Source organism: Polypterus senegalus, chromosome 1 (genome assembly GCF_016835505.1).
Source record: "Polypterus senegalus isolate Bchr_013 chromosome 1, ASM1683550v1, whole genome shotgun sequence".
Lineage (NCBI taxonomy): Eukaryota > Metazoa > Chordata > Cladistia > Polypteriformes > Polypteridae > Polypterus > Polypterus senegalus.
Window position 1 is genome coordinate 204,329,408 of NC_053154.1, and position 12,616 is coordinate 204,342,023.

The 12,616-nt window shown below is 37.5% G+C and overlaps 1 protein-coding gene across 3 annotated transcripts in view; it reads right to left on the minus strand.

The window, feature by feature from the left end:
* Positions 1-12,616, minus strand: part of smad10a (SMAD family member 10a) — a 138,544-nt gene that overhangs the window by 117,070 nt on the left and 8,858 nt on the right. For 2 of the 3 annotated variants that reach the window (XM_039767631.1, XM_039767622.1), the window contains exon 2: positions 6,078-6,157. The exons of the other annotated variant lie outside the window; for it this stretch is intronic. In XM_039767631.1, coding sequence (XP_039623565.1) covers positions 6,078-6,084 — 7 coding nt within the window. In that variant the 5' untranslated portion in view covers positions 6,085-6,157. The remainder of the gene's footprint in view (positions 1-6,077; positions 6,158-12,616) is intronic. 3 annotated transcript variants of the gene reach the window in all.

The following is a 12,616-nucleotide window of genomic DNA, read 5'->3' on the forward strand; positions in this document are numbered from 1 at the left end:
TAAGAGCAGTTTACTTCTCAAAACGGAGTGGTGCAGGATCGAACTCGCGACCTTTTGATTCCCAGTCGGCAGCTGATTCTATTGCGCCACGGAGGAAGTCATAATAAACGGGTGTCAATGTCGCATTGTTAAGGCGATTTTTTGTTTCTGCAGTTATATTTTTTAATAAAAGCGCAATTGTTGTATTAGATTTGTAGCTTTTGTGAAAGTATTTCTTTGATACTTCAGGCTTCATACATTATATAGTTTATGCCTACATTTTCTCATCTACTAGTAGAATATAAAAAACGTTTCTGTTTTAACAATGTGTTTACACAGATTACTGTAGAAACGGAACAGACATGAAATGTGTGTGTTCCAAACAACAATCTATTATTTCCACTCTAAAACTCAACTTCAATCCCAGAAAATCAATCAAGGCATGAGCTGGGAGAAGTTTGTGCACGTTCTAAGTCGGTGGGGGCATGGAATAGCCGGCTGCTTGCAGCCTGATTTTTATCAGCACATTTAGATGACAAAAGACGCTGGTGGAGATTTGTGAACGATTTTAAGAAGCGATTTAAGGTGGGACGGATTTATGAGTTTTTTCGTAGGCTCTGGTAATTCTAGTGTTAAGGAATTATGAACCCTGAAATGGATGGTGCAAGATGAGATCTGCCAACCCCTAATGATTACCCTGCATGTCTTCCTGATTTCATGTAGTACTGTACATCACAGTGGAAATGTGAGTATTCCAACACAAAAAAAGGAAAGATCAGAAAATATAAATATGCTATACATTAAGCCCGGGCGCTAGAACAGTAGTGCATAAACATTAGTAGGAACAGTCTATATTAAATGGCAAGGGTACCTTGTATGTGGCTGATAATTATGCGTCACTGTATTGTGTGCCTTTAATTTTCTGTCGCTGTAATACTGGTTTGTATTTCCGTAAAATGCGCATAATTTTCTCTGACAGTAATACAGTGGAACCTTGGTTCACAATCCAGAATTCGCTCTAAAACTCTGGTCGAAACCCGATTTGGTCATGAACCGAAGTAATTTCCACCATAGGATTCTATGTAAATACAATTAATCAGTTCCAGACCATACGAACTGTATGTAAATATATATTTTTTTAAGTTTTTAAGCACAAATATAGTTAATGATACCATATAATGCACAGCGTAATAGTAAACTAAATGTAAAAACATTGAAAAACACTAAGAAAACCTTGAACAACAAAGAAAATTAACAATGTAAGAGTTCGCGCTATAGCGCTACGAACCGCTCGTTAAAAACACTTTTTTTTTTTATGAGTTTTAAGCACAGGGAAAAAAATTAATATTTGAAAAATCCGTAATTTAATAAACAACCAAGAAAAGTAACATTGCAACAATGCATGCACATGCCTGTGTGTGTGTGTCTGTCTCACGGGCCTGTGTGTGTATGTGTGTGTCTCTCTCTCATGCGCCTGTGTGTGTCTCTCTCTCTCTCTCGTGCGCCTGAGTGTGTGTCTGTCTCTCTCTTTCTCTCTCTCTCTCTAACTGCACAGGGAATGCACATGGAGACACGTGCGGCCCTGCGCATGGCAACTTTACCAGAAGACACACACACACACACACGGACACCTGAACGTACACAAGGGTTCTATTAAAGAGGATTATGCTGTTACCTATTATAAACTTGTAGTGTTGAAAAGACAGCACTGAAGCAGAGCTCAATGTGTTACACAAACCAGATAGGCTAAACCGCCATTACTTACACTGTCAACCAATTAGTTAGCACATCATTAACATGTGGCTATTTTCCTGGTAAAACTAAAAACGAACTTCATTAGACACAGAATCAAGTCATCCCTGCAGAATATGGCTACAGCTTGCAAGAATGAAATGGTTTCAACAAACCAATGCCTGTTTTGTCAGTAACTAGTATCACTAAAAGGGATTATCTTAAAAGGAGAGTTATGGAAAAAACACATTTGCATTGTTACACCTCAGCAAAATATGCTGAAGCATAATTGGGAGCCTGCAACAAAACCAAGTACACCCATTATATAAGCCTACAAAACAGAAACAGTAACAGAATTCATATTTTCAATTCAAAAACCAGGGGCCTCATGTATAAACGGTGCACATGCACAAAAATGCTGCGTACAAACGTTTCCACGTTCAAATCGCAATGTATAAAACCTAAACTTGGCATAAAGCCACGCACATTTTCACGGTAGCTCCAACCCTGGTGTTCGCAAGTTCTCTGCTCCGTTTTGCAAACTGGCGGCACCCAGCATCAAAGCAGTGCTATTTTTCCAGTGTGGTTTCCCTTTCTTTTTTAGATCCACATCCCTGACACAACTTTATAAATACACTGAAATTAACTGCATACTGTTTATTAGTTTAATGCATCTAATTGTAATTAACCTGTAACAATATAATGGTCCACAGAATGGTCAAACTATTCTAAATACTATAGCTGCTTTAGCGTTGTTACTCTCACTGCACCTTTTTCTATTTTCTTTCAGCTGCTCCCATTAGGGGTTGCCACAGCAGATCATCATTTTCCATATTACTCTCACTGCACCACTCAGAGTATTTATATCACTGTATCTGAGTGGGGAATCATAGCTCTACAGCAGCTGACTGGAAAGAGAATTATCGGTGCACAGTATCAAGCACACACTGCCTCAGCCATGCTGTCTATTGAACTGATCTCATACGGCAAACGCTTCAGAGCCTTTCCTCGCGGTTCAGAAACAGTTTCATCCCAAGAACTATAAACGTACTCAATCAGTCCATCAATTGCTCCTTGTAGAATGCTTTGTACTTATAAGTACAATTACGTCACTGTAAACTTATGATACAGTTAAAATATTGCACAATCTGAGCCACTTTATAAAGCGCATATTTACATATGACGACGATATCATTTGTAAGATGAAATGCAGCAAAATATGTTTATTATATTATACAGATAAAACTTTAACTTCATTTAAATAATCCATATTGTTAATAATTAAACATGTGCACGCGACGCTCCCGCGGCAAGTGTGTGGGGTTCGCTGCTGCACCGGGCCATCCACAGACTGATATTTTGAAGCAGGTCCCTGCCTTGTATCAGGCAGAGCATCCTGCCGACTACGCCACTGTGCAACTGGCCCCGGACACAGAAAGACAGACATCGTTTGTTCCAACCAACACACATTTATTCACCACAACTATATACAATATTTACAAAGTCCAGTGCACAACCCAGTGCCTCCAGCACCAATTCCCCAAAAGTCCGGGCCTCTTACACAGTCCCTAGTGCCTTTCTTCTGGCCACCTCCAGTCCTCTCTCCAGATCCATCCTCTTCCACCCGACTTCCGCTCTCGACTCTTAGGAGGCGGCCCCTTTTATAGCACCCCGGATGGGCTCCAGCTGCTTCCCGGCATTCCTCCGCGGACACGCCCCCGTGTGGCGGAAGTGCCGGCTGCACACCCAGAAGCCCTCTGGGTGTCCCCATCCTTCTTGCCCCCAGCACTTTCGGGGGTGGTGGAAGTACTGGGCTCCAGTGTTCTTCAGGCATCGGGGCACCGCCTGGCGGTGGCCACGGGCCCCTACAGGGTTGGGCTTCCAAGCCAACTGCCCGAGGCCGCCAACAAAACCAGGGCGGTCACCCCCTCGTGGTCGGGAGGAGGCACCAGCCCTCCTCCAGCCCCCTCGGCATCCCGGCTGGGCTCCACCCCCAGCCACATGCGACACATGTTATAGTGTGAATTCTTCGCACAGCGTTATACACGAGGCCCCAGAAGTTTTAAGCCAACTAATGCTGCAAATACCAATTTCCTTTAAAACATATAAAGTAACCTGTCAATGAAACTAATAATTTAAAAAGTAACATTCAAGAAGAGGAAGATTGCTTTTTATTACAAAGGTCATTTTTGGGACTTCAAATCAAAGATAGAGGGTTTAGCATGTTTCACTGACAGGCAAACAAGCAATACAGCTTCAAACTATAGTAAAGAAATGTATTAAAGTTTCTGAACAGGTGGGCATAAAAAATTGTTTCTTCTATCTAATGCCATTGATAGTACTGAAGGCCTAGCAAGAATTGATGTTCAAATTTAAATATATTGTCATGCATGCTTCCAGGTCTAACGATTCACTGGTTTCTGTTCTGTCCAGAGATAATCCAAACAAAAATCCTGATTAGATGTTTATTCTAAGATTTGCACTGGGTGTGACGAGGATGGATAGGATTAGAAATGAGTACATTAGAAGGGTCAGCTCAAATTGGACGGTTAGGAGACAGTCAGAGAGGCGAGATTGCCTTGGTTTGGACATGTGCAGAGGAGAGATGCTGGGTATATTGGGAGAAGGATGCTAAGGATAGAACTGTCAGGGAAGATGAAAAGAGGAAGGCCTAAGCGAACGTTTATAGATGTGGTGAGAGAGGACATGCAGGTGATGGGTGTAACAGAACAAGATGAAGAGGGCAGAAAGATATGAAAGAAGATGATCCGCTGTGGTAACCCCTAACGGGAACAGCCAAAAGAAGAAGACGACTTGAAATCATCTCCACTGTAAAAATACTAAAACATATGTATAGACTGAAACAGTGTCTCTGATAATAGTTTAAAAAGTAAATCTACATTAGGCCTCAATAAAGCAGATTTTATAAAGTTTATTGTAATTTCTTTTGGCTCTTCACTAAAAGCTTTCTAGACCAGGATGGTTCACAGTTAAAATGCCATATTTTTAGACAGTCACTACTGAAAAGAGTAGCAATGGTGTTCAATTTCCAGCAATTCTGTACTATTTGCCTAACTATGAAGTGATAGAGATAGTTTTGCCAATAAAGTAATGAGGTCATTACATGCTTATTTTGTTTTGGGTGGGGTTTTTTGTATAATTTACTTGTATAAATCTGTTCTGTGAAGCAGCACTCTATGACAACCAAACTATCAGCTTTTTATGCCAAACAGATCACAAAAGTCACATGTTAATATGATTTAATTGACTGAAGTATCTGACTCATTTGACCCTTTTAACTGTTAAGACTATCCCACACATTCTTTTTGCTATTTCCACTAAAGACTCTAAATGATGAATGGTATAATTTATTTTTTGTTAGTTACATACTCTGATTGTCTTTATTATTATAACTTAGATAAAGATAACATTTTATTTAGGCACAATCAATGTAGCACTACCTATCCAACCATCCATTATCCAACCCGCTATATCCTAACTACAGGGTCACGGGGGTCTGCTGGATCCAATCCCAGCCAACACAGGGTGCAAGGCAGGAAACAAATCCCGGGCAGGGCGCCAGCCCACCGCAGGGCACACACACGCACACCAAGCACACACTAGGGACAATTTAGAATCGCCAATCCACCTAACCTGCATGTCTTTGGACTGTGGGAGTAAACCAGAGCACCTGGAGGAAACCCACGCAGACACTGGGAGAACACTCAAACTCTGCGCAGGGAGGATCCGGGAAGTGAACCCAGGTCTCCTAACTGTGAGGCAGCAGCGCTACCACTGCGCCACCATGTCGCTGCAGCATTACCAATAGTTCTAAAAACCTTACAAACATTTTTCCAGGATTATTATATTTATATTTGTTTATTATAATTTTAAAAAACACAATATAAAATTTTAAAAAATAACACACCGGGGTCTAAAGTAATTTTTTAATAATCCAGTTAAATGGAAAAAACAGGTAAGACCGTATTCATCTCTTTTGATGTCCAACAGCAATTCCACTGTCCTGTACTTCTAGAAGTTGTGTCCTGAATAATGTTAACTTCTTATAACTGAAACTACTGTAGTTGACTGTGATTACTAGTTATTATTCCAATCACTGTCTTAACACTAGAATTCCTGAAGCCTATGAAAAAACTTGTAATCCCAGTCCACCTTAAATCCCTTCGCACCTCTCCATCAGCTAAATGGGTCTATCAGCACAAGCAGCCTGCTATCCCATTCCCCCCACAGCCGGAGCTAATCTGGGGCAAAAACATTCTCCCAGCTCAAACCAAGGCTCCTTTTCTGCATGTGTGGTGCCTGGAGTTGTATAGGGTAAATAATACATTGCCATTTGGAATACATACATTTCATGTGTTTTCCATGTCAAAAACGATCTGCTTCAATTGAAGGATGAAGTGCAAGGCAGGAATCTTTGAACATGTAACTAAAAAAGAAACATTTTTCATATTTTAGTAATAACTGACAAAATGTACACATGAAGTGTATAATGTGTGAAAACTGAAGTCCAAATATCATATAAACACCGTCACAAAAGGTACAAGTATAGCAAAACAAGTCTGCATTTACTCAAGAATATAACAGTAGAAAAAGAAATCAGCTAAGGGACAACATTGGCATGATAGCTTTGTTGGCACAGCGGTAAGAACTGCTGACCTGTAATCAAAAGGTCGCTATTTCGATTATGATCGCGCCCATTTTGAGTAGTGAGCTGCTCTTTTTTTTACTGTTATACAATAAAAACATACATCTAACTAACTTCAGTATTTCTTCCCTTCCTTTAAAAAACCATCAAGGCAGGATAGGATAAAGAAACCTAAGCCAACCATCTCCTGCAAGCTTATGATAAACCCTAAATAATTAAACTAATAATATGAAGATAAGGCCAACAAATTAACATCTACTTTCAATGCCTCTTAAGGGCAGGTCAATAGATGGACACAGTGTTAGTCTGTGTTAGTTTTTAAAAAGATTTTTAGTATGCAAAAGTTATAGTCATGCTAATTTTTATGACAGTTTTACTATCAATTTAGTAACAAGATTTAAGGTTTCTTTATTTAGTCATGTTTACACAAGAAAACATGAAATTTGCCTTCTCAGTTGCATCTAATAGCAGACAGAATGAAATAAAACAGACAAATAGAAACAAGAAAGGTTAAGGTAAGGCAGTTAGATAATACATATTTACACAAAAAAAGAAGGTTACAGGATATATATCAAAACCTTAATCATTATCTCCGATATTTCTTATTCAAAAGTCGTATGGCACTAGGATGAAAGGAGGTCCTGGAGCGATTTGTGTGGGTTATCAAAGTGACTATCCTTCCTGATTTACTGAACTTCTAGCTATACATGTAATGGATGACTGTCATCAGTTGAGATGATTTCCAGTTTCTTTAACATTGCCCTCTGACACACACTAGTCAAATCATTTATATCAACCCCAATAACTTTAGCTGCATACTTCGGAATCTGCTGGAGCTTTTTTGAGTTTTGGTTTGTCAGACTATTAAACCAGGCAATGAAACTGAAAGTGATCACAGACTGGATCATACTGCGATAAAAGGACAACATGAGGTCCATGTCTACTTTAAATAGTTTGAGTTTATGGAGGAGAAATAAGCGCTGGTTGAATTTAGAGAATAATTTTTTTTGTATTTGTATTCCAGTTAAGACTGTTATCTAGGTAAGTTCCTAAGTATTTATATTCAGTTACTAACAAACAGGTTTATGTAATTCCTCTTTTGACCTTTGCACTACCAATATTGAGGAGATGCACATACAAAAAAACTCCACAGACAGGCTTATGGTGGAGACATTCTAAACACTTTTCCACAAATCAAACACTGTTCAGCAAAGAGTAAGTGTCTTTCTTTTTTTTTTTGTCTGGACGAAACATTTTTCAGTCTTCCTTACATAAATACCCTTTTAAACAAAGAACATTTTCCAAGTAATGCCAAATGTGACACATTACAGGCCGCATGTCAAAAAAAAAAAAACACTATTTTTATGCCTACTGTCCAATGGCAAAAAATGAGCCACAAGGCAGCAATACTAGTTGTTTTTTCTGGCATGAAATCACTTAAGAAGACATTAAAACCCACACTTACAAGCCGCGAGCCACTTAAAAAGTCCCTTCAGGGATGCCTGTCAAGAGATCTCCGTCTTACTCCTCTCCACTGCGATGACTTGATTTTGCCCAAAATGCTTTTTCCAGCAAAGCAAATTATCAAGGCAGCCAGACAATCATGTGGTAAAGGAGCTTTCAAAGGTTAACACATAAAGCTTGTGGGCTTCTCTGGAACATTAACTTGTAGCCACTTCCACACTCTTTAAAATAAGACATGAAACTGGGTCTCCAGTAAAGCATTCTGATATTTAAATGGATGAGTGCACTGTTGATCCTAAATAGGCATGTCATGATGCCAAAGTTTTTTGTATTTAATACCAATACCAGCTAAATTTTATGATACTCAATACCTGTACAATACCATGGCATAAACAGAAATCTTATTCAACTGTTTTTTTTATTAAAAGTACTTCCATTCAAGTAAACAACATGGTAACATTTTCTAAGAAAATCAAAATATATAAATACTAACAGTAAAAACAGCTTTAAAATGCTGGTAAACCCATCAAGTTGTTACACAACTATCACTTAAGTAAAATGATATTGGCATTTTTAAATAACAAAATAAAATGCAGGGCTTTAATTTTACTGTGCAAGAGACATGGGGATTCCCTTAATGTAACAATAAGGGGGTGGTGGGCTTATATTCTTGGACGGATTTCAGTATATGGTTCATAAAGCATGATATCATCATGATTGAACTACCTGATTTATCTTGTCATGTGTACATTCTAAATTTAATCTTTGACATTACCTCTCCAGTAACTGAAAAGTACTGCTTAGAATCAACACTAAAAATAAAAAATTCAAACATTATTATACCTATACTGTTGAATAAGTGAATTGCAAGATAATTCAATGCATTTTCATTTAAACATGTTCTTTAAAACTGGTTTTCTAACCACATGCTTTTCAAATTTGGTTTTAAGGTTTAATTTTCTATCATTGGAAGTTTAAAAAAAAACTAAAAAGTAATTAACGGATGAGTCAAATAATTTAAAATTTCAAATGTCACAGACTTCTGGTGATTTAGCTGTCCAAATCTATGCCTCCTATTTTACACTTGTGCAAACTTGAAGGATTATTGTGTGAAATCACTTGTGTCACCTTTTCATGAATCCCTTATTTCAGAACTCTTGTAGAACAGTTTTTTGTTGAACTGTCTTTAGAGTACCTTTTATGAGTGATTTGACTTTGATATTGTTTAGCCTTTGTACAAGTATAGAATTAGAATATTAACTGGACTGATGTTATCTGTAGTCAATTATTCTCAAACAGTTCAAATATATGACTAATGTGTTTTTACTACAGTCATTGTATTTTATGGGTTATACTCAGAAACACCATTTTGCCTTAAAAAAACAACACAAATTTAGCATTTTCATATTTGTATTCAGCAAACAGGTATGCAGTTTTGCAGATTACACATTTCTATTAACACAGTACAAGTACAGTAGAGTCTCGTTTATCCGACATAAATGGGCCGGCAGAACGTCGGATAAGTGAAAATGTTGGATAATGGCAGGTGTTAAGAAAAAGCCTAATAAACGTCAGACCCGAAAACTCGAAGCTGAGTCTCAGTACTTTTAGCAACACCAGCTTTATTAAGCTTGAAACAGCGCCGTTATTTATTATAGCGGGATTTGCCATTCTCCTATACACAGACACGCCACTCGGACAGGGTCGGGGGGGAAAGTAATACTGTGCCCTGCACATTTATAATGTTCCTTGTATCACCCATCGACGGCAGGTGCTTATAGCATGTCCGCGATCTTTTCGGATTGGCTTTTATAGCGAACTGCTACAGTGCTAGGAGACGTGATTCCTTTGGGACACTCTTCTGCGTGTCGTCCCGTTGGGTGGAATCCCACAAGAGTTTAGAAACTCACGCACACCAGCCATGATTCTTTTCAAAGGTAAAGTGCAGGTTAATTTGCTTTATGTATTTTTACTTTATAGTTTGTATTAATCATTTTATATGAATAGTTTTGGGTTGTGGAATGAATCATCTGAGTTTCTATTATTTCTTATGGGGAAATTCGCACCGTACGAGTGCTTTGGACTGTGAGCACATTTCCAGAACGAATTATGCTCACAAACCGAGGTTCCATTGTAATTAGCTGCGTCGGGAGCAACAAAAAATAGACTACGTTCACGCTTGCAACTTGCAGTTCTTGATGCCGATTGATGCGTTTTTTTTTAATGCGGTGGGACGTCGGATAATACGGAATGTTTGATAACCGAAGGTAGGATAAGCGAGACTCTACTGTAGTATTAATAGGGAGAGGTGCTTTGTGCTTCAAAACATTGAAACACTAAATTCATTTTATTTTAGTATTAACAAGTGGACCAGCTCATTTCATCACTGGTACAGACAAGCCAAACAGCAACTTCCATTAATATTTGCCATGAGTTTTACTTGCTTCATCTGTTTTTAGCACTGCCAGTGCACAGTTGCCTCCCACATCCCAGAGTCCTATATGCCTAATTCTGGATGTGAGTGAGATTTAACCTATGACCCTGAACTGTATACAACAGTTACAAAATTAGTGGATATTTGGACAGACATCTGCAGAAGTGCTCACTGCAATCAAAGAATGAACGAGAAGCCTCTTTGCCTTTACTGGGACAGTGTAGGACTCTGTATTAAAAAGTAATTAATCTCAAGATTATTACAACCTCTCTTACAAAGTTATGACACAACAAGTTAACTGATTACAACTCACAAGTAATCCGTCACATCATTAAACGCTTAAAGTACACACTGAACAAACTCAAAAATAATAAGATAAATGTGGCAATCATGAAAGGTACACATAGAATACAGCTAAGGATACTCTACCTGGATCGATTCTGGAAACTAATTTTGTCTTAATGTTCAGATCATGAATAAATACCTATCTTTTATTTATGGATTTTGAAATGCCGTCCTTACAATCCCTTCTATATGCTCAAAAACTACTGCTACTTTTGTACAGCATAATACAGTATATAACCTTGGATTGTTGGCATTGAATGTGCTACTCAATGTTTATCAGTTTATTTTTTTGTTACTTTATAGTTACCATATATAGTGTAACTTTGCTTCCCATGCATAGTACCTTTTGTTTTGTTCTCCCTCTTACTCTTACTCTGTCACTATTGCAATGCATCTTGCTTTGCAGCTGAAACTGATTTGTACAACTTCTCTTGTTACTTTCTGTTAAAAATCTAGCAAATATACTAGAAAGCTCCTTCTGGGATTGGGTATTGCTGCCTTTTTGTATTTGCTGAGATTTTATTGTTCTACCCAGCTTGTGTATTTTGTATTACCATGTGATGGCACATGCTGTTAAAAGAATCATTTACTTTGAGATGATCTATCATTTATTTTCAAACAGATGGATGCACATAAATATTCTGTTTTAAAATAGTATATAAAACAATCAATGCACAGTATTGCAGCAGCCAATTAACAGATTGACGGCAGTTACTTAATATGAAGAAAAGCATGTCCCTTCAGTGCTGCATATTTGTGACATCCCTCACCCGACTGCTGTCTATGTGAAATTTTCACATTTTTCTCATATCAGTGTGGGCTTTATTATAACGTAACCCAGATAAAACTTTAAAAGGCTAATCTAGGGTGGGTGTGATTATGGGTGGGGTTGAATGGATCCTTATAACCAATAACGCTGTTCTATTGTTTGTCTCCCCACAATTTAGAAACTGGATTAAGTGGGTTTCAGAATATTATGCTATTTTTATATAGTTTCTTAAAACTAGCATACAATTTTCACAATACCTTCTGGGCAGGGTGTCAGATTAGCTTGTTTATTCTCATGAAGGTTTGTTAATAAAATAGTATACTTCAAAATATGGTTTTATATTTCACATTATAATGAAAGAACGGACATCTTATTTATTTTTTATTTTCTTTTTTAAAATACATTAAAAGCTTATGCATTAAAAAATAATTATGCATGAAAATGGCAATGAACAGATAGCAGTCATGAAAAGACTGTGAATTTATTACACAAATATGCATGTCATTTCTTATGTCATGATGCTTTCACTGCAGGATGTGGATGTTGCTGTTTTGTCACCTCAGGGTACTGGCATTGATATGTCATCTCACACTGATGCAGACTCACAATTTACAGCATGTTTAATGTCACAAGCTCACTTTGAAAACTTGTCCGAAATGTTTCCTTAACCAGTGATGAAAGCAGCATTGAACACCTGTTCATCTTCATCTTAGGAAAAACAGGTGTTTTGTTTTATTTAGTTTTTTACTCCTAAATTTGCTTTTATTATCATTCATAAATGCTTTCTTCCCAGGATAGTTTCCACTTAAAGGCCCAGATGTACCCGAGAACCCAAACAGTAACAGTGAGGCTTTTTATCCTTTAGTATAAGATAAATCTCACAAAAACAAAAAGAAATACTCTTTATGTCTAATATCTGTCATATCATCATTTGCAATAATCAATGTCACAGATAATAGATTGTAGAGAATAAATAATAAATACACTGTTATTACAGAATACAGGGATTAAAAGAAGGAAGCTTTTGATAACAGTCGTATTAAATAAAAATTTCTTTGGGTATGAAAAATAAAAAAAGAAAAAACAAAATCTATTTCTTTGCTATACTGTCATCTAAACTGATTCAATTCAAACTCAGGAAACATGTGATAAAAGGCAGGAGCAACACCCAAACACCTATTTACATTCATTCAACTACAGAAGCACTAGTACTACTGGTTTTTAATTA